General features: G+C 46.4%; 3 protein-coding genes across 3 annotated transcripts in view; 1 reads left to right on the top strand and 2 right to left on the bottom strand.

Annotated features, from left to right (window-relative positions):
- Cnbd2 (cyclic nucleotide binding domain containing 2) overlaps window positions 1–9795 on the bottom strand; it is a 58217-nt gene extending 48422 nt beyond the window's left edge. The window contains exons 1-2 of the mRNA XM_021156614.2: window positions 9373–9795; window positions 1548–1601 (exon numbers count right to left, since the gene is read on the bottom strand). Of these exons, the coding sequence (XP_021012273.1) occupies window positions 1548–1601; window positions 9373–9660 (342 nt within the window). The 5' untranslated portion in view covers window positions 9661–9795. The remainder of the gene's footprint in view (window positions 1–1547; window positions 1602–9372) is intronic.
- Scand1 (SCAN domain containing 1) lies at window positions 9473–10343 on the top strand. Its single transcript, XM_021156615.2, has 2 exons — window positions 9473–9691; window positions 9791–10343. Exon 2 carries the CDS (start codon window positions 9845–9847, stop codon window positions 10271–10273), a length of 429 nt encoding a protein of 142 aa, XP_021012274.1. The 5' UTR covers window positions 9473–9691; window positions 9791–9844; the 3' UTR covers window positions 10274–10343.
- Window positions 10344–14254: 3911 nt separating this feature from the next.
- Phf20 (PHD finger protein 20) overlaps window positions 14255–22506 on the bottom strand; it is a 103790-nt gene continuing 95538 nt past the window's right edge. Inside the window, exons 16-18 of the mRNA XM_021155008.2 lie at window positions 19070–19466; window positions 17260–17443; window positions 14255–14748 (exon numbers count right to left, since the gene is read on the bottom strand). Of these exons, the coding sequence (XP_021010667.1) occupies window positions 14606–14748; window positions 17260–17443; window positions 19070–19466 (724 nt within the window). The 3' untranslated portion in view covers window positions 14255–14605. The remainder of the gene's footprint in view (window positions 14749–17259; window positions 17444–19069; window positions 19467–22506) is intronic.

Genomic DNA, 22506 nt, shown 5'->3' with positions numbered 1-22506 from the left:
TGCCACCATGCCCTGCTATAAAAATGAATCTTAAAAACAGCAACAGTAACAAGATGGACGGCTCCTGAGGAATGAGGCCTAAGGTTAACCTAGGATCTCTCTCTCTCCCCAAACACACACACTCATGAGGCTGGGTATTATAGCTGAGCGATGAGACACCTGCCTAGTATATACACAGGCTGCGGGTTCCATCTCCAGCACTAAGGAGGGAGGAAAAGCAGAAAACGAATCTCCTAGGGAATTTTTTTTTAATTCCCTGCTTTGTCTTAGTACTATTTCATAGCCATGAAAAGATGCCATGACCAAGGACACTAAATAACACGTTTAATTAGGGGCTTGTTTACAGCTTCCAAGGGTTAGTCCATGATCATCCTAGTGGGGACTGTGGTAGCCCGCAGTTAGGCATGGCGCTGGAGAAGTAAGTCAGAGCTACTTCCTGTTCCTCAGACAGCAGCCAGAGAGGACCACCCTGGGCTTGGCAAGGGCTTTTGAAACCTCAAAGCCCACTCCCCAGTGACATGCCTCCTCCAACAAGGCCGCACCCTCTTTATCCTTCCCAAACAGTTCTGTTAACTAGGGACCAGGCATTCAGACACGTGAATCTACTGGGGGCCATTCTCATTCAAACCACCATATGCTTGCATGTGTTACATATGTCTGTGTGAGCTTGGTGACAGAGGAGACTAGAAGACTCCATCACATCCCCTGGAACTGGACTTACAGATGGTTGTTAAACAACAGGTGGGTGTTGGGACTTAAACCTGGGTCCTCTGGAAGAGTAGCTGGTGCTCTTAACCATTGAGTCATCTCTCCTATCCCTCATAGGGGATTTGCTTGTTTGTTTGTTTTTTCAAGACAGGGTGTACTGGATAGTTTTGTGTCAACTTGTCACAGCTGGAGTTATCACAGAGAAAGGACTTTCAGTTGAGGAAATGCCTCCATGAGATCCAACAGTAAGGCATTTTCTCAATTAGTGATCAAGGGGGAAAGGCCCCTTGTGGGTGGGACCATCTCTGGGCTGGTAGTCTTGGGTTCTATAAGAGAGCAGGCTGAGCAAGCCAGGGGAAGCAAGCCAGTAAAGAACATCCCTCCATGGCCTCTGCATCAGCTCCTGCTTCCTGACCTGCTTGAGTTCCAGTCCTGACTTCTTTCAGTGATGAACAACAGCATGGAAGTGTAAGCCGAATAAACCCTTTCCTTCCCAACTTGCTTCTTGGTCATGATGTTTGTGCAGGAATAGAAACCCTGACTAAGACACAGGGTTTCTGTGTGTAGCCCTGGCTGTCCAGAAACTCCCTCTGTAGACCAGGCTGACCTCAGAGTCACAGAGATGGACCCACTGTGCGAAATGGTATGATTGCTTCTCACAAAGGTAAATACAGAATTATTATCTGACGCAGCAATTTCACCTATAGGTACCTAACTCAACTAAAAAAATGGAAATTCAAACACCAATATCACAGCAATTTTATCCACAACAGTCAAAGGGTAAAAATAACTGATATGTTCATGACGTGGGAATCAATTTTTAGAATAAAAACACTTACTCTTTTCTTTTTTGCTGTCCAGCTCTTTATCTTCTGTGACCATGAGAGCTTAATCTGCAAAATCCAGAACAGAATGTTTGTAAATATATACGTACGCAGTTCTGTATTCATTTCTGAATATACGAGTGAGGCATGTGATGGTTTGAGTAGAAATGGTCCTCATAGGCTTATATGTTTGAATGCTTAGCTCACAGGGAGTAGTACTATGAGGAGGGTGGCCTTGTTGAAGGAAGTGTGTCACTAGAGCATGGGCTTTGAGGTTTCAAAAGCTCAAGTCTTCTTGCTGCCTGTGGATCCAGATATAGAGTGCTCCTTCTCCAGTACCATGTTGGCCCAAGTGCTGCCATGCTTCTCCCCATGATGATAATGGACTCAGTCTCTGAACCTGGAAGCCGGCCCCAGTTAAAGGCTTTCCTTTATAAGAGCTGCCATGGTCATGGTGCCCCTTCACAGCAATAGAATCCTTAGTAAGACAGGAAGCTACTGTTTAATGGGCTAAGTTTGCTTTAGATGAGAAAAAGAAGGAAGCTTGGGAGATGGCTAGGTCACAGCTGGTGCCCTGTAAGGGGGGTGACCTAGGGGCTGGAGGGATAACTTAGGAGTTAAGATACAGAGGACCTGAGTTCAATTCCCAGAATCCATATGGTGATGCTTTCACACATCAGTAACTCCAGTTGCAGGGAATCTGACGCCCTCTTCCAGAGGCACTATAAGCGCATAATGCACCAAAACACTTGCTGGTAAAATACCCACACTCAATCATTCTTTTTAGGAAGCGCTGTCTGTCTATGTAGATCAGACTGGCCTCAAACCTATAGAGACCGTCCTGCCTCTGCCTTCAGGGGCAAAGATTAAAGGTGTGTGCACTACACCTGACGGAGCTACCTACTATGGTTTTGATAGTCTTCGCACCTTTGGGGGTGCCTACCTCCCAATCTGCAAAATTCAGAAATATATGTGTGTGTGTGTATAGATAGATAGATAGATAGATAGATAGAGATAGAGACAGAGACAGAGACAGAGACAGAGACAGAGATAGATAGATAGATAGAGATAGAGATAGAGATAGAGATAGAGAGAGATAGATATATCCCAAACAATGAAGGTGAAGGTAAAGTTAGTTTGTAGAAGGAAGCACCCATGTTTGAAAGCAATATCTAATGTGATGGATCAGAGAAAGATTTGACAAAATAGGACCTGCTCAACTCTCACAAAGAGAGAGAGGAAAGGGGAGCTACTTAAGGGGCAGTACAGAGAGAGGAAGGAGGCAGTTTTCACTGGGACAGTTGTACAGAAACAGGTTGCAGAGAGATAATAAGCTAGTCATAAATGAAGACAGAATGAGCCAGAGAATGACAAGGAGCCAGACGACTAGAACATTTTGCCAAAACTAGTTTTTTTTTTTTTTTGGTTTTTTTTTAAGACAGGGTTTCCCTGTATAGTCCTGGAACTCACTCTGTAGACCAGGCTGGCCTCGAACTCAGAAATCCGCCTGCCTCTGCCTCCCTAGTGCTGGGATTAAAGGCGTGCGCCACCACCGCCCGGCTCCAAAACTAGTTTTGAGGCCAGGCAGAACAAAAAGTCAGAGGCTGAGAGAGAAGCCAGGATGAATCAGTTAGCTTGGAGAAGAGGTTGAGCCAGAACAGCTGAGTTGAACCAAACCGAGTTCAGAAGGTACTAGAAAGGGTGAACTCATTCAGCAGGAAGTCTCAGAGGCAGAAAACATCCTAAGCCTAGATAAGATTGTACAGCGGCTAGGAGCTTCCAGGACTGGGCCTAGGTTAGCAAATGGAGGCAGGAAGACTCTGAAACAATTACTACAGGAAAATAAAGGAGACAGGGTTTCACCATGTACCCCTGGCTGGCCTAGAATCTGTATATAGACCTATATACAGGCTAGTCTCAAACTCCCAGAGATCCATCTGCCTCTGTCAAGTCCTGGGATGAAAGAACTGGCCACTATAGGAACCATACCATGTACTGTTTTTGTTTGTTTGTTTGGTTTGAGACAGGTTGTCTCTGTGTAGTCCCAGCTGTCCTGGAACTTTCTCTGTACACCAGGCTGGCCTCAAACTCAAGAGATCTACCTGCCTCTGCCTCCTGAGTGCTGGGACTAAAGGTGTGCGCCCAACTCCCCCTTGACCAACCATCTCTCTAGCTCCGGGAAGCTTGTATTTTCCTCTGCAGTAAACCCATTCATGGCTCCTCTCCCCTTCCTTATTGCAGTTGGTTGGGCTGTGTACTGGCTGGTTTTGTGTGTCAACTTGACACAAGCTGGAGTTATCACAGAGAAAGGACTCTCCCTTGAGGAAATGCCTCCATGAGATTCATTTGTAAGACATTTTCTCAAATAGTGATCAAGAGGGGAGGGCCTAGCCCATTGTGGGTGGTGCCATCCCTGGGCTAATAGTCTTGGGTTCTATAAGAAAGCAAGCCCAGGAAAGCAAAGCAGTAAGCAGCACCCCTCCATGGCCTTTGCATCAGCTCCTGCCTCCATGTTCCAGTCCTGACTTCCTTTGGGATGAACAGCAATGTAGAAATATAAGCTGAGTAAACCCTTTCCTCCTCAACTTGCTTCTTGGTCATGATGTTTTGTGCAGGAATAGAAACCCTGACTAAGATAAATTGGTACCAGCCTAGTGGGGTATTCCTGTGACAACCTGACCATGTTTGGAGGAAGACTGTGGAAGGACTCTGGAACTTTGGGCTAGAAGAGCCATTTGGTGTTAAGAGCTCTGTGGGATGTTCTGTCGGAGCTTGGAAGATAATGTTGAGAACAGTGCAGAAGATGGAGGCCTGGCTTGTGAAATTTTAGAGGGAAGATTAAAGATTCTTATCAGGGCCATTGCTGTTTTGATTGTGAAGATTCTGTGGTTCTGGTTAGCTGGGGCTGAAGAATCAGCTGTGATTAACAAGATACCAGAACTACTAAAGCAACACTTCTGCATTACTGGGACTAGTGATGCTCGTTAGCTAGAGCTAAGAAATTAGCGGTGATTAAGAAGAGACCAGCATCACTGAGGTGAAATCTGGTAAGTGTTTTCTGATAGCACAAAGCACAACCAACAAGGTTGTACCTTGTGCTGCCTCTGTACTTGGTAATCTGTAAGAGTCACTCAGGTGGTACTTGTTTTGAAGGCATGAAGGGGTCACGCAGAGCAGCTGAGGCTCGGCACTGTGAGAGGCCATGGAAGGCCATTGGTGAAGGTACAGCCTCAGTTGCAATTGATGGGCCAGGACTGAAGGGGTCACGCTAAGGAGTTGAGGTTTGGCACCATGAAGAGAACCTATCAGAGGCTATTAGTAAATCTTAGTTGCCGTGGAAGACAGCGGTGTTTTGGAGATGCCAGTTCCATGATATGACCACCAAGAACAGCAGCAGCAGTGAAGTACAGGCAGCTGGAGCCAAAAGACAAAGTGTGTGCTACAATGGGAAGAGATGGAGACACCAATCTCTTGGAGGACCCCTTCCTCCCCAACTTGCTTCTTGGTCATGTTTTGTGCAGGAATACAAACCCTGACCAAGACAGGCTGTTTTAGTCCTGAACACGGCCTGCCACCGCAGGGAATAAGACTGTTGTTAATACAGAGCAGCAAACCAGGGAACCAGGCAGAAGGAAATGGGAAACCACTGGGTCTATCAAACACAAGAGCCCCCACCCTTTCCACTTCTGAAAAGAGGAAAGGAAAACAACTTGGGCAACAGCAAATGCAAATACCATTCTACTTCAGAGAATGGGGACGAGGAGGACAGAGTATCTGGTGAAAGGAAGCTGAACAACTGACTAACAGAAATGCAGATGTCGAAGGCCAGCAAGAAAAAGCTTCAAGTCCGGACTGGCCCATGAAGTCTCCCAAGCTTACAGGCCAGCAACTACAAAACCCACTGAGGGGTCCTTGTGGTGCCTCTCAAGGTCATCTTTCATACCTCCACGGGAGACATCCTCAAGGATGGGCAAGGTGATTGTCAGAAATCTGTCCTAATGATGGTACCTGGCTGTTACACAATCCCTGCGCAGAACCCAAAAGAACAGCAGGGACGACCAAAGTCCTATCATCTTGGGCCTGAGCTGGTTGGTTTTGTGTCAATTTGACACTAGAGTCTTCAGAAAGGAAGGAGCCTCAGGTGAGGAAATGCCTCCATAAGATCCAACTGTAAGGCATTTTCTCAACTAGTGATCAATGGAGGAGGGCCCAGCCCATGGTGGGTGGTGCTATCCTTGTTCTGGTAGTCCTGGGTTCTATAAGAAAGCAGGGTGAGCAAGCTAAGGGAAGCAAGGCAGTAAACAGCACCCCTCCATGGCCTCTGCATCAGCTCCTGCCTCCAGGTTCCTGCCCTGTTTGAATTCCTGCCCTAACTTTGGTGATGGACAGTAATATGGAAGTGTAAGCTGAATAAACCCTTTCTTCTCCGAGTTGCTTTTTGGTGTTGGTGTTTTGTCACAGCTACAGAAACCCTAACTAAGACAGGACCCCTGTCCCTTTCTGGAAAATAGAGATACAAAACTTTTTTGGGAGTAAGCTGTCAAAACAGAATATACCACCTGCCAAGGGGGCTTCAGAGATTATACTTTTACTGGCACCATCTGAATTTTCATAGAAACTTCTATGAGGTTAGTTCTGAAAGTCTCAAACCAGGACAGATGGCTGAGTTGCCTATTTAACATGTCAAAGTGAACCTGGCCACCAGGTCCACCCAGCATCCCTCAGCCCTGCCTATTACAGTCCTCCTGGCTTGTATACCCTGACCCCTACCCCTGAATTCTACAGCCCAGTCGGGGAAGGCTGCCCTTCCCCCAGAGGCTCTTCCCTGTATCATACAGCCATTTTGGTTACCTGCTGGCTTCGGACCTTTGGGCTTTCTGGCTGTGGTACCTGGTTCTGCCTTCCCCCTCCTCTCTCTCCTCATGGCTCAGGATGATGTCCCCTCTGGCCTCCCTCAGGGTCTCTGACTCTGGCCATGCTTTCCCTGTAATCTATACTAGACCTTCCCCTCCACTGTGCCTAGGAACCACAGTCATGTTCTTTTCTTTTTATTCCTCTTTTTCACTCAAGTTCTTGCATTCAGATTTTTTATTTTATAGATTAAAACAGCAACACCTGTAGCTCAGAGGCTGAAGGCAATGGACCTGACCTAATGAAAACGTGTGTGTGTGTGTGTGTGTGTGTGTGAGATCCATGCAAGTGTACAGGTATGAAGATGCCAGAAGAGGATGCTCTACTCTATTGCTCTCCTCATTGCCTTGAGATAGGATCTCCAGTTGAATTTAGAAGTACATATTGGATAGGCTAACCACGCAGCTCTTTTGATCTCTACCTGGGCCCAACGTTAAAGTGTAGTCCAGCTCAGCCATGCCTGGTTTTTTCATGGGCACAGGGAGATTCAAGCCCTCATGCTTACACAGCAAGCACCTGTAGAATTTTAATCCAGCAACATGGCTGCTCCAGTGAGGGATCACATCCAAAGGCCTTCTAGGTCTGTGTGATCCGGCTGGAATGACATTCCTTTAATCCCTTAGTACATACCTTAATCTCTTAACAATGACGGTAAGGAAGGTTAGTTTATAGAAGGAAGCGGGTTGGTCTGAAAGTGACATCTAATTAAGGGGCAGACAAAGTGTTGAATCAGAGAAAGATTTGACAGGACGAGTCAGAGAGTGGATATGCCCAACTCACAGGAGAACAGCACTGGAAAAGACTACTTAGGAGCAGAGAGGGGAAAAAAGGTGTGGCGGTGTGTTGTGTTTTTGGCAGTTTTCAGGACAGTTTGACAGACACAGGTGAAGACAGAATGAGCCAGAAGATTAGAACAGAGTGCCAAGAGCCAGGTGTGGTGGCACATGCCTTTAATCCCAGCACTTGGGAGGCAGAGGCAGGTGGATTTCTGAGTTCAAGGCTAGCCTGGTCTACAGAGTGAGTTCCAGGACAACCAGGGCTACACCCTGTCTCAAAAAACAAAACAAAACAAAAAACAGAGAAGAAGAAAGAAGAAGAAAGAAGAAGAAAGAAGAAAGAAGGAAGAAGAAAGAAGAAAGAAGGAAGAAGAAAGAAGAAGAAGAAGAAGAAGGAAGAAAGAAGAAGGAAGAAGAAAGAAGAAGAAAGAAGAAGGAAGAAGAAAGAAGAAGAAAGAAGAAGAAAGAAGAAGAAGACAGAAGACAGAAGGTAGGTATGAAGAGATAGGGAGATGAATAGGATCCAGGTGCATGATGTGAAATTCACAAAGAATCAATAAAAAAACTAACTAGCAGTTCTGACCAGAAGAAGAGGAGGAGGAGGAGAGAGAGAAACAAAGGAAGAGAAGGAGGTTAAGGAGGAGGAGGAGGAAGAGGGAGGAGGACAGGAAAGAGGAAGAAGAGAAGGAAGAGAAGGAGGAGGAGGAGGAGGAGGAGAAGAAGAAGAAAGAAGGAAGAAGAAGGAAGAAGAAAGAAGGAAGAAGAAGGAAGAAGGAGGAGGAGGAAGAGGAAGAAGAAGAAGAAGAAGAAGAAGAAGAAGAAGAAGAAGAAGAAGAAGAAGAAGAAGAAGAAGAAGAAGAAAGTGCCAAAGTTAGTATGAGGCCAAGCAGAGCAATTCAGTCAGAAGCCAAAAGAAGCTGAATGAAACCGGTCATTCTGGAAGACTAAGTTGTCCGGAGAAGGATAGAAGCCTAGAACTTCGTGGGCTGCCCAGAGTTGTGGACTCACAATGCTTGGGTACCACGCTCATCTCATCCCATCATCCCAAGCATCCTTACCAACCACTCCATATCCCTAGCTCTGAAAGCTCTGTCTTTTCCAGAGCTTGATTTACTCCACTTGACAACTGTGAGGCAGGCACTATTTACTGCTGGGGGTGTTAAAGCAAAGAAAGATGTTTCCTGACACCTGATTCCAACACTCTAGACAGCAGCTAGTCAACAAAGATATACTATAAACTGTATGTGTAATTTAAAATTTTCAAAGTAGTTGCATTTTAAAAGTAAAAAGACACAGGTAAAATTTAATAATATAGTTTATTTGACCCCCATATATACAAAATTACATAACATACTCAAATACGTAATAAATACAAAATCTTTTTCTTTTCCTACATACACATGCATAATTCTACACTATAATACATCTCAATTTCAGGGTATTTACCTTTCAAAGATTCAGTAAATACAAGAAGTTAATGGCCACCATATGGGACATCATTAATTACTGTTCACTTATTAAACTTTTTTCAAAGATGTATTTACTTATTTTATGTATTCACCATTGTTCTCTTCAGACACACCAGAAGAGGGCATCAGAGCCCATTGTAGATGTGAGCCACTCACCGTGTGGTGGCTGGGAATTGAACTCAGGACCTCTGGAAGAGGAGACAGTGCTCTTAACCACTGAGCCATCTCTCCAGCCCCCCACTTATTAATCTTAAAGTTAAAGTAGTACCCACCGAATCTCTTTCTCTTGGTTTTCGAGGACAAGCAAAAACAATGACAAAGAAGCCCTGAGCATTTGTTTGGGGGCAGGAAAGTCTGAAGACTCTTGCCCCAAATACTTTGTCCTTCTCAAAATAAAGTGAAATCAATTGCATCTATGCAGGCAACGGTGTGTGTGTGTTTAATGAGATTCTCAGCTCAATTTATAGCTCAGGAGGTATCCTTTAGCTCTAGGATTACGGGCTTGAGAGATCTTTTTAAAAGTAGTTGGAGCCCCTGTCCCGCTGCCCCACCCAGGGCATCCGCCCAAGCTCCAACAATCCCCTAGCCAACCATCACCCTCCTTTACTCAGGACTGTCAGCGCTACCCACAGATCCTGCCTGATCAAGTAGGGACCAGCATCTACCCTAGCAGGCGCAGGTCACCTGCACGCCAGGGCGGTCCTTCGGTTGGGGTGTCTCCGCCTTTATCGTCTTAATTGAGGCCCGCCTATCCTTGTCTTCCTCTGATCTGGAATCCGATCCTGACTCAGATTTCGACTCCGTCGTGTCCGACTTGTCCGTCGGCTCCAATGTGGACCCCGTTGTCTCCAATGGGGACCTTGCAGTGCCGCCATCCTTAACGTCTGAAGAGCTGATATCTACGGACTTCCCCAGATCAAACTTCACGTGACTGGTAGAGGACGCGGCTTCCGGATTCGCGGATCGGTCCATTTCCGGCCACCGAGGAGCTTCGCGGGTCGAGGTAAGCTGGGCTCGCCCGCGGCCTGTCCTGAGTCCGCGTCCCGCTGGGGTGCGCGGGCCCTGCCCTTCAGCGGCTCTCTCTTACCTCCTTCCCGTGCAGACGCAGGCGAGGCGCCGGACTGCGAAACAAAGGGGGACGCCAACAGCCGTAGTCATGGCGGCGCCGCAGCCCAGCCAGGACCCCCAAAGCCCCGCGGCGCCGCCCGAGCAGCAGGAAGGAGCCGGCGACTTTGCGGCCCCGTCGCCCGACTCCGGGAGCTCCCCGGCCCCGGAGCTCCCCGGAGCGCCCGCAGCTTTGAACGCGGCGCCGCACGCTGACGCCGCCCTGAGGCCCGGAGCCTCTCGGCCCGGCCCCGAGACCTTTCGCCAGCGCTTCCGGCAGTTTCGCTACCAGGACGCGGCCGGGCCCCGGGAAGCCTTCCGGCAGCTGCGGGAGCTGTCCCGCCAGTGGCTGCGGCCGGACATCCGCACCAAGGAGCAGATCGTGGAGATGCTGGTGCAGGAGCAGCTGCAGGCCATTCTACCGGAGGCGGCTCGGGCTCGGCGGCTGCGGCGCCGCGCGGACGTGCGCATCACCGGCTGAGCGGCTGAGCCTGGGGCTCCCTGGACTGACACCCTACCCCTGAGTTAATAAAAGTTGAATTTTGACAGCTCCCGTGTCTGCTGTGTCTTGCGTTCGTCCTTTATTTATTGGGTTTATTTTACGAACTTGTTGCCCTCCTTTCCAGCCGAGGATTCTGGGAACCTGTAAAATTAAGGCTTTTGATTAGCTATTCCTGGACCATTGCGTTAGCTTGAAGCTGTGCCCTTAGGCAGGAAATCCACCTTCTCCTCTTACTGACTAGATCTAGACTACATTCACAGTTTGTCTAAACCTGCTTGAGTTTTGTTTTGCAAAAGGCCATGTTAATGAGGTTTCAGTTCTCTAGTGTTCTATTCTCCCCTCTGCCTCACACTATCTAGTATCCGAGCTTCCGCAGAGGTTTCGAAGCTGAGCAGTAAAATAACTGGCCCTATTAAATGCTTGTTTATTTAGTTGGTTGTTGTGACTCATCTTTTAAACCTCAGCACTCAGGAAGCAGAGGCAGGAGGGTTTCTGAGGCCAGCCTGGTTTTTACATACTGTGTTCCAGCCAGGGCTATGTAGAGCCTCTCAAAAACAAACTCAAGCAACAGAACTGATATTGCCAAGGAAATCGAAGAACTCTCTCGTTTCACTTTATGCTTGAAGATCAGTAACTGGAATCAGTACAACTGGACAACTAGTGATTTTGTTGGAAATAGCCTCTTCCAACCGTTACCTGGGAAGTGTTTTTGAAAACAGCTTTTCTCAGTTTTTCTCTTGAGAAGTTGGTGTGTACTTTGCATAATTTCCACTTCTCCCTCTCATATGACCTCTACTTTCACATTTGTTAGACACACAGACACACACAGAGCATCCAGTGTCCTGTGACAGGGACTAAGAAGGCTCGGCATGTTTCCTTGCCTTAACCTATATGGGTCAGGGCCTCCTGGCTTTCTATATACACGTGTTGGTCATTTGAGAAATGTTTTGCATAAAACTATTTAGGGTTCATGACCTTAAAAAGAAACCAGTGGCCATGACGGAAATGTGTATTCATGAAAAGACGCCTTAGACTTGGACTCCTTGACACCAATGCCCATTCCTCTCCTTTATCAGCCTCTCATGAACTTCCTCTGTGAGAGAACTCCCTGGAGTGAGGCACACTTGTGAGCAAGACTTCCCTCTCTGCCCCCTCTGTTTTTTAAACAGTGAGTAAACTTCTCAATCCCTCATGTTGCACCTGCTCCATGGTTTCCCGGGATGAGCCTGGAATGCGTGAATAATATGAACTTACTGTGAGGCTCCTGTTTGAATTTTGCAATGAAATGAAGACAACCAGTTTTGAGGATTCTGCCCAGGCATGGGTGTTAGTTGAGGGGTAGTTCAGATCTATAGGAAGCCTGGGTTTGTTGAAAGCAGTAGGTATAAGTCTCAGTCTAGGGAAACAGCCTGTCCTGCCTTGCACTATTCCAGCAACCAAAAATGCAGTAAACCTGCAGCTTCCACTGCAATGTGTGAGCCACACTTGGGTAGAAGCTGGTATGGGCACTTTATTTTTTCAGACAGGGTTTCTCTATGTAGCCCTGGCTGTCTCTGAACTCGCTCTGTAGCCCAGGCTGGCCTCAAGCTCACCATAATGCATAAAGTATTTAATCCTTGCTGGGTTATGGTGGTATACTCGGAGACCAAGACAGGGTCATTTTAAGTTTGAAGCCCAACTTTGGGTTGCATAAGCTCAAGGCCAGCCTGGACTACATTGCAAGACTTTGTCTAAAGAACAACCAGGTGTGGTGGCACAGGACTTTAAAACCAGCACTTGGAACAGAGACAGGGGATTTCTGGGAGTTCTAGGCCAGTCAGGGCTATATAGTGAGACTAAACTAAACCAACAAAGCCCACAACCTTTTATACTTCAGTAATGTGACAGACACATAGCAACAAGAACCTGTTTTTATTTTTCCAGATACAGAAGTTTGCATGTTTTGCAAATATTGCTTGAAAGCAACACTCATATGTACAGTGCCTTCTGTCTAATAGCGTGTAAACACAGATACGTATCCACAGTGCAATGTTGGCTCAGCCAGGATCCACCTTGCATACATACTAAAGAATGACTGATAAAACCAGGACTGTTTTGTCAAGGTGACTTTCTATAGGTGGATAGGTTTTTTAACAGACAGAACATAGGTAGTGCACATCTTTCTAAATGATAACATTGTTTGCAAAGAACAGATTCCAGTGCTCCAACTTAGGGGTGAATTCACTTTGACCCAGGAACTGGGAGTGGAGCCCCTCAACATGGCTTTAAGTTAGGGAAGAACTGAGGTTATCAGAATATGGGGAATCTGCTTTGTTTCCCTAAAAACAAAAGTCACAATGAAGCCATATTATGTCCTTTACAAAACCTAAACGATAAACCCAGTAAAGACCACACAGCAAGATTAGCATCATTCAGTTAACTGACTGCCTTCGAGGTTACAGCTTCCCCAGATGTGATACTCAAGAGTAGTTACATAAAAGAAAAACCTCAATTTAAAATCCTTTATTACATTTGTTTGTGTGTATGTATGTCATAGAAGAACTTGAAGGTGTCAATTCTCTCTGTTGGGTCCTGGGGCTTGAACTCAGGTCAGCAGGCTTGGTGGCAAGCACCTCTCCCAACTAAGCCACTTTGATGGCCCCCAAATTAGTATCTAACATAACAATCATCATACCTCACACAGTGTAGCTATAAGTATCTTGTTTCTTTCCCTTTCAGACAATCATCATACACGTCTCAAAATGTAGCTCTATGATAAATTATCCAGAACCCTGATGGCATGTGTACTCTTGGAGCACTTCTTCCCACAAGAAAGCATCAATGTGAGCAGTGGGAAGCAGCCTCTTGTAAGGGACTGTGTTGGCTTAATTACATATCACACATTCCCTAAGCTATGCCAGGTCAACTCATGCTTGCTCCACAGCACATTTTGTATCAGATGGTGAACAGATTTTTAGATAAGGGCATTCATTCCCTGAAGCTTCTCTGTACACAAGCCTGAAACGTAACCATTCCTAAGGCAGCGAGAGGTGCTGCTGTTGGTAGCTACTGACATTGGCTCCTTGATGTTTACATAGTAAATATTTGCAGCCTAGAACATTACAGATTCCAAAACTGATAATGAACCTGTGGATGTTGATGGATAAATCAAACAAAGTTTACCGTTAGTGATGCAAAAACTGGTGAAAATGAAGTCCTCACAGCACATTTTACATTTCACCTAGTAAGATAAAACCAAGCAAACAACATAGCAATGACACATGGAACCAGAACCTGCGAAACAAGAAACAACACAAACCTCTCTGTGAAGGCACAAAGAGGTTGTACCCGGACCGTAAGCAGCACAATTACCTTCATCTCATAGAGTAACACAGACGGGGAACTGAAAGAGTGGAGCGGCTGGCGTGGCCCGACTGCTACCCCAGCCTCCAGGGAGGAGGGAAACAAGCAACAGAATTTTGTAACAAATCTTTACAGTAAAAGAGTTCGAAAATTTTAGGAAACTTTTTTTCATAACTTTAAATAGAACTGGGAAGCAGTTGAAATTAGTAAGTGGGTAGAAAATGCTGTCCTTTGGGTTCCAGACCCTGACTGCTTCCTTCTGGAATTCCTTGTAGATTCTCATTAAATCAAGATTCTAGCTCCTCCTTTAGCAGTTCCACTTGGCTGCCGAAGCCACAGCCCAGCTGACTCTGGAGTTAAAACATAAAACCTTGTCCCTGGTACCGTGAAACCATGCAAGAGACGAGGTGAGAAAATGAAGTCTTGAGGAAGCAGAGCAGTAAGGACCCAGCCTTCAAAAAACTGCACGGCACAGTGAAGTCCCAGCATTCCAGTGAGGCTAAGGGATGAAAGCGGTGGGTGCCTGCTGCCCACACGACACACCAGGCAGAGAAACCGGAGGGGTTGGCACATGCCTCTACCTGACTCAAAAGTCAATTAAATAAACTGCAAATCGAATTTACAACTGTTTCCTACTAGATTTTTATTTTTTTGGCTCTCATTTTGTTTATCATCAGTGGCACGATTCCAATTGAAGATGTGCAAAGACTTGCTGCGTTCAACGATGTGCACAGAATGGGATTCTAAGACTATGCGCTGCCTTTGCAGCTGGCTTCCAGATCAAGAGAGCCCTGTCCTCCAGCAGCCAAAATGGTCTCTTTGTCCCCATGTCCATCACACTCCTGGCCAAATCCCTGAAGTCAGTCAGTGTCACGTGCATCCAGCATGCTAAGTTTATTTACTTAAATATGCGAAGCTCCCCTGGCAGAGGTGCCAGGCCTATGCTCCAAATGTCTTGGGTGGCCAATTTCATGTCGAGCAGCAGAGGGCGATCTGCTGCACCTTGCCCAGGTCAGTCAGCAGCTGCTTGATGCAGTGCTTGAGCTGCGGAAGCCTGGCCAGTGGCTCTGGGGGCTCCAGCTCCCCAGTGTAGTCCAGCCAGCTCTCCAGCACTGCAGGTGAGAGAGAGAGAGAGAGAGAGAGAGAGAGAGAGAGAGAGAGAGAGGATCCAGTGAGTGCTCAGAACCTGACTCACCCCAATCTCAGCTCAGCCACTTTAAGCCAGGCTGCTTCAACACGGGCACCCCACAAAGCACTGCTCCAGGGCACAAAACCCTAATGCTAAGGCAGTCTGCAGTGTGAACTGCCCTCCACAGGCTTCTGTTGGATACCTGTCTTCAGCTGGTGACGCTATCTGGGGAAGAGTAGGTAGGTCACTAAGGGCCCGCCTTTGAGACGTTTACCAGCTCCCTGACCACCATGGTATAGATAGGTGCCTTGCCATGTGCTCCTGCCACCATGACAACTCTGAGATTATAAACTACTTAAGCCAATTTCCCCTCAAGTTGTTTCTGTCAGGTATTTGGTTACAGCGATGACAATATAAATGCTTCACAATAGTGCAGTTCTGAAGATGTCCTAGTGATTGAATGTTCTATGTCTGTCCTCTCCAATACAGTCAGTGGCCACCAGCCAGATCAGATCTGGCTGTTGTGCTCTGAGGGGCCAATGCAACTAAAACAACTCATTTGAATTGCATTTGCTTTAAGTGTGCTAACTAGCTAGCTATTCTGCCGAGCAAAGCCCAGAAGGCTCTGAAGACAAAGCTTCTCCATTTGTAAACAGGGCAAGTTGGGCTGCTAGAAAATCTACAGGGGCTTTGAAAAGGTCTGGTTTTTGGTTTTGTTTTGTTTTTTAAATCACTGTCAATTCTGATTTGCTTCATATTACTTCTTGATACACAATTATCAGCAGCATGAAATATACTTATTTTCTCCCTTTAAGAAGTTAGTGTAAGCCTACACTAGCTTTTGTTCCAGCAATCAGGTGGGGTCTCTTGAATTTGAGACTAGCCTAGCCCACACAGATCCTGCCTCAAAACTAATCTACTTCCTAAATGAAAGCTTTAAACTTCATCCTTCATTTTTAAGTTTTCTTGGCACCTCTTCAAGCCATGGGGAGAAGGTGAGCTCCAAACCAGAGGGATACATGTGAGGTCCTCTGGGAAGCCAGAGATAGCCTGGCTTACCACCTCAACCACTGGCCACTCAGAGAGCCCAGGCAAAACGGAGGTAAGATCTGTGAAGGCTCAGACTTCTCTCCTGAGGAAGAACTCCTCCAGCAACCACAGAACATTCCACACAGAGCAAGAAGGAGCCTCAGGTGGGCTGGAGAGATGGCTGGATGGTTAAGATCACTGTCTGCTCTTCTAAAGGTACTGAGTTCAACCCCCAGCAACCATATAGCTATCTGTAATGGGATCTAGTGCCCTCTTCTGGTACATACGGATAGAGCACTCACATACATAATAAAAGCCACGGGGCCTCATACAAGCTGGATGTCAGTGGGTCTGTCCCTCCCTTCATCTGCCAACAGGGCAACTCCATTTACTGTCGCTTCAGTACTCTCATCAGCCCCTCTCCAAAAGAAAAAGCATTAATTTTTCTTTCTTTGAACAGCACCCTTGTATGTTGCTCAGGTTGGCTTTGAACTCAGTCCTGCCTCCGTTTCTTAAGTGCTAGGATTATAGTAAGCAAGAGAAACACATGTTTGGCATGGTCTCTGCCTCAGGATGGCCCCAACCACAAAGGAACACTAGCCAGGCCACATGACTGAAGCTTGTAAAACAAGGCCCTTGTCTTGGAGGACTTCCTGTGTGAGCTTTCCATAGCTGTAGTTACAGGCTTCAGAGCTTGACTGTAATTGACAGAATCCTCAAACACAGACTTACAGATTTGGTCCATTAAAAAATTTAAATTCCATTTTATTTACTTTATGCCTGTATAGAGCTCAGGGGAGCTCAGGGATGGGGCTGTCAGGCTTAGAGGATGAAGCTTTTACTTGCTGGACAGCACCCTAGGCCTGGAGCCCACCTTTACAATGAAAACAAATAACCAAGAACAGTAAGTAAACCATCATGAAAGGTTTTATTAACTCAAAACTAGAAGAGATGCCTCAGCCATGAAATCACTGACTTTGTGTGAACCTGAACTTGATCCCCAGAATGCACATTAAAAAACCCGAAAGGCTGGGCATGTGAGCTGTCCTGGGGGTGCTGGGAATTGAACCCAAGTCCTCTAGACCACAGTACTCTTAACCCCCATCTCTCCAAAACAGTGTAGTTCCCTCAGAACTTAAGAAAAATGTGCTCAGGTTGTGAAGGCGCTATGCTTCATCTGTGGGGTGCTGAGGCTAAGCTTGCTCTTGGCCACTAAGCTCTACTTAGCTTAGCCCTGCAGAGTTCCCACTGCAGAAGGACTGGACACGTGAAGCAAGACCTCTGAAAGTCACAGACTTAGTAAGGAAGTAAACATTTTCAAAGTTACATTTGTCCTCCCTGAGGGGAGAACTAGTCGAGATGGGGCTGAAGAGGCAAAAAACCAGCTGTCCTTGGACAGCAAGGCTGTGAACTTCAGAAGGCTCCGGAGGGAAGCTCAAGACTGATTTCAAGAAAGGACACCTACCGTCCAGCTCCTTCTCAATGGAGTCCATCCGGTGCGTCACCTCATCCTGCAGGGACTCCACATGTGTCAGCAGGTTGAACTGCCACTGATGCTGAGAGCTCACCAGCCCTTCTCCACCTCTGTCCAGCAGCTTCCTCGAAGGCGTCTCTTCTGGCAAGACATTCTTGGAAATGTACTCTCTCACCTGGGCGGGGGCATGCAGTGATGTGTACATCATTGGGCAGCCAGCCAGCTCTTCTCCAACTAGCCAGCATTATAACCCTCTGTAAAAGCAGCTGTGTTCCCAACCTCCAGCTGCCACTCACAGTAAAGCCTCAGGCCAGCACAGCACCCACGGGGCTTAGGCACCACAGCACCCATGGGCTCAGATGCTTCCTCTGGCTGGCCTAGTGCCCGGCCTGAAGCAGGCCTCTCAGAAGCCCAAGGGCTGCCCAGAGCAGTGCTAGTGATGGTTAGGTTATTAGAGTCAGTTAGTGAGGCCTGGCTGTCTCTAGTGAACGTGTGGCCTTGGTGAGGTAGTTCCCCTATCGGCAACAAGGATACAGTTTTCCCAGGTAACATTAGGATGAAACTATGGTGCTGGTATACAGTCAGCTTACCAGGGGGTTCCCTTGATGCGAAAAAGAACTTGGAGATTTTACATTGTGTTTCCACAGGACTGCTAGCCTTTTACTATAGTTTCAGATCTCAAACTTTTATTCATTTATTTAGGATGATAACAGGGCTGGTGAGATGGCTCAGTGGGTAAGAGCACCCGACTGCTCTTCCGAAGGTCAGGAGTTCAAATCCCAGCAACCACATGGTGGCTCACAACCATCCGCAAGGAGATCTGACTCCCTCTTCTGGAGTGTCTGAAGACAGCTACAGTGTACTTACATATAGGATGATAACAATTCATGGTAATATTTAGGGCTTCCTGTGTACAAAGCAATGTCCCGAAAGCTTCCTTGGATCTGATGAGGAAAGCCAAAACCAAAGTGACTGAGCCTAGACTTGAAACTAATCTGCTACAAAAAGGCCTCACACCCTAAGTAGACTTCCATAGACACTGGCAAGGACAGAAGCTGAGGGTGCAGGCCACACCCTGGGAGCAGAGCTGGGATGCCACCTCTTGGCAAGACACAGCAGTGCACTTAAGCTGCTGAGGCCAATCCATAGGCTAAAGTGGAAGAAAGTAGGGATGACAGGGGCAGAGACCTGAAACCACACAAGGCCTCTTGCACAGAAGACAGGCACAGTGGCACTCATGAAGTAAAGATGGAGACTCTGGAATGCCACCTAGCACTCACAGCAGAGTTACTTAATAATGACAAAAACTAAATAACAAACCAAACATAAGGCTAGATCCTGGGGAAAACGCTCAGAGTAGCAAAGACTTTAATGACAGGTCTGGGAAAAAAAATACAATTTTCTTAAAAACATTGTTATCTAACAACATACTTGACTTAAGTTCATGCTAATAATTTAGCACCTAGGTGCAATTACAATGTAAATGATACTAAAGAAAAAAAAATTCCTTATAGTTTTTCCAAGTTTGAATCAACTTCTAAGCTTCTCCTCTCTCTGTTCCTGACCCTGCAATTGTGCCATTTTGTGAAATTTCCTGGAACTAATGACCTTTGACTAAAGTAGGTCCCTTAACTTTGTACACATCTTAACCTTAAAACAAAAACAAACAAAAACCAAAAGCCTCTGGTGAGCAAGTTTAATATGTCTATAAGGAAATGTCTTCCACAGGAGGGTGGCCCAGAAGGACTCAGCAGCACTCAGCCATCAAGTAAGGAATAAGTAAGCACAGGCAAACACCTACCTTTGGGGAGCTGGGTTTGGGATCTATGTCGCCTCTGCTCCTGTCTTGGTCGATAGGCCAGCCTAAGCGAGGGGAGAGGGAGTCGTCGCCGTTCTCACAGAGGGGGCTGACTGCAGCATCAAGGGCAGAGCCTCTCGTCTCCACGACCAGCCTCTGCTCCACAGCAGGATAATAGGCGCGAGGTTTCTGGTAGCAATGCTCACTGGTGATGTAGGACTCCTCCACCGATCGGGGCAGGGGCGATGGCTTCTCCACCACCCCATTCAAAGTTCTATAGCTTGGGGACTCCTCGCTCCTGGCGTCTGTGATGTGGATGTGTCTGGGATGTGCTCTTCCCTCCCCCGAGTGCTGTTTCCAGGGCTGGCACCATAGCTGCAGATCAGGATGTTCTCTGCTTCTGTGGGGATGGCAACAAGAAACAGCGTTGAGAGTAGCAGGCACCACTGCAGAGCTCCTCTCATAAACATTCTCCAGTAAGGGACAGTGGCTTCTACCTGGAATATCTACCCACTTACCACACTGGGGTGTAAACCTTCAGTCTCTTAGGAGGCCACTTCCCTAGGCTCCCACTGCAGGTACAGTGGATGCAGCTAAACTTGGTTGCTCAACAGCAGCCAGTGAGCTCAGGCTCCTTCTGGCTTCTTTTGGAAACTAGTGTTACTAGTGGAAACTGTCAGCTACCAGCTCTGACTTTAAAGGTGCCTCATGCCAAGCCTGACAACCTAAGTCTGATGCTCAGAACCACATGATAGAAGAGAACCAATTACCTTCTAGCCTGCACACATATGCCGGGGCACATGCACTCATAAATACAATACAGTAAAAGCAAATGTGGTTTACTAACAATAACCTAAACTCAATCAACTGCCAAAGTAACCCTGGCATGTGACAGCACTGATAATCACCAATTATCAACCACTAAAGTGCAGTGGTGCTGGGGTGAGTGTGGATGGCCATTAATCATAATATTTCTTTTTTTTTCTCTTTCTTTCTTTTTTCTTTTTTTTTTTTTTCCTGAGACAGGGTTTCTCTGTGTAGCCCCGGCTGTCCTGGAATTCACTTTGTAGACCAGGCTGGCCTCAAACTCAAAAATCTGCCTGCCTCTGCCTCCCAAGTGCTGGGATTAAAGGCGTGCGCCACCATGCCCGGCATTTCTTTAAATAAGAAAATTACATTCTATTTTCAGCATTCCAAAGAAAAAAGTGGCCAGGATCAGTAAAGGGTAGAGATGGCCATCACACAGGACAGGCTCCTCTCTGCATCTGATGCAGGAGGACTGCATGAGTGTCTGCACAAAACACTGTGAAGGACGCCACAGTCCTAACCCATCAGAGTCATTACACTCACCTGTTCCATCTTACACAATTGGGAAACGAGAAAATATTTCAGTTTATTGTTCTAGGTGGGAACAAGTGCATGGAAAGTATGTGGAGGGGTGTGTGTGTGTGTGTTGGGCATGGCTGTGTATATATGTATACATGTGCTAGGAACTGAACCCAGGGCTTTGTTTGAGCACAGCCCCAAATTAACTGTCTGTCTGTCTGTCTGTCTGTCTGTCTGTCTGTCTGTCTGTCTGTCTATCTATCTATCTATCTATCTATCTATCTATCTATCCATCCATCCATCCATCCATCCATCTATCTATCTATCTAAATGTATCATCATCTATCTATCCATCCATCCATCCATCCATCCATCCATCCATCCATCTATCTATCTATCTAAATGTATCATCATTTTTAAGATTTATTTTATTTTTAAATTATATGTCTGTGCCCAGCATATGTATGTGGCACACAAAAAATGTAAAACTGAGGTGGTCAGAAGAGGCCTGGAGTTGGGGAGTTACTAGCAGTTGTGAGCTGTACAAAATAGGTGCTAGGAGCCACACATGGATCCTCTCCAGGAGTCATGCACACTTTGAGCCTGGGCTGTCTCCCCAGCTTGCTTCCTGGAACAGAATTTGCATGTACACACACACACTTTTTAAACTACAAAGTGACTCACTCCACCTTTCAGTTCTCACCTGCTCACATTTCATTTCACAAGTACGGAGAACTTCTCTTACAACCTTTGATCACTACAAAGAAGAAAGAGAAAGGTGGCGGCAGAGGGAGAGAAAAGGATGATAATGAACGGGGGCAGGAGAGCACAGTGAGTACAGTGGGGTGACAGTGTCCCCAGAGCCCAGGTGGAAACAAGTGGCTACACAAATCTAGCTCCAGAAGGCCCAGAACCTCTGTATGAGCAAAGCTCTGACAGCGACAAGTAGGTGTTAACAACGGCTCGCCCAGAAGGATTTTTAAAACTTTTATTTTTAAGGGGGCAGAGGGTGGCTCAGCTGTTGTGAGCACTTGGCTGTTCTTCCAAAGGATATAGGTTTAACCCACATGGCAGCTCACAACTGTCTGTAATTCTAGTTCCCAGGATCCAGCACCTCACAGAGACATAGATGCAGGCAAAAGCACCAATGTACATAAAATCAATAAATCATTTCTTAAAAAGTTATGTGTGTACATGTGTATGCATTGATGCTCTCAGAGACCACCCATTGCATCTCTTAGAGCTGGGGTTATAACCATCTGGTTGTAAGTTGGCCAATGCTGGTATTGGAAACGGAACACAGACCCTCTGGAAGAGCAGCAAGAGCTCTTAACTGCTGAGCCACCTGCCAGTCCCTCTGGCAGCAGATTCAAGCTTCTTTGCCTATTAATTATGAGAGTTTAGGATGAAAGAATAAGCAAAATGTGAAATGTAAATACTACACATTTTGCTTTAAAAAGGAAGGAAGTTCTAACACAATATAGATGAACCTTGAAGGTATTACACCAAGTAAAATAAGCCATGGGTAAATATTGCATGGTTTCTCCTGAAGTATCTAGAGAAGCTGAATTCATAAGGACAGAAAACAGAATGATGGATGTTGCTGGGCTGAGACGATGGGGGTCTGAAGATTACTTAAACTGAGAAATCAGTCTTGTAGGATGAAAAGAGTTCTGGAGACTGGCTGCATGCCTGTGTAATGATTTTCACAATACAGAAATGTACAGAAAAATGGCTAAGATAGAAAACAGACATGGCATTCAATCCTGTAATCCCAACTATGGCGGAGGCCAAAGCAAGACCACTGCTTGAGCTCAGGAATTCAAGACCAGACTGGTCGAATTAAGAGCTAGGTGCTGCATGCCTTTAATTCCAGCACTCAGAAGGCAAAAGGATCTCCGTGAGTTCAAGGCTAGCCTGGTCTGCATATCTAGTTTCAGGACAGCCAGTACTAAGTAAAGATACCCTGTTTTAAAAAGAAAAAATAAATAGATATAAATAGAAAGGTTCAGATGAGCCGGGCGTGGTGGCGCACACCTTTAATCCCAGCACTCGGGAGGCAGAGGCAGGTGGATTTCTGAGTTCGAGGCCAGCCTGGTCTACAAAGTGAGTTC

Source organism: Mus caroli, chromosome 2 (genome assembly GCF_900094665.2).
Source record: "Mus caroli chromosome 2, CAROLI_EIJ_v1.1, whole genome shotgun sequence".
Classification (NCBI taxonomy): domain Eukaryota; kingdom Metazoa; phylum Chordata; class Mammalia; order Rodentia; family Muridae; genus Mus; species Mus caroli.
This window is presented reverse-complemented; position numbering and strand designations above follow the sequence as displayed.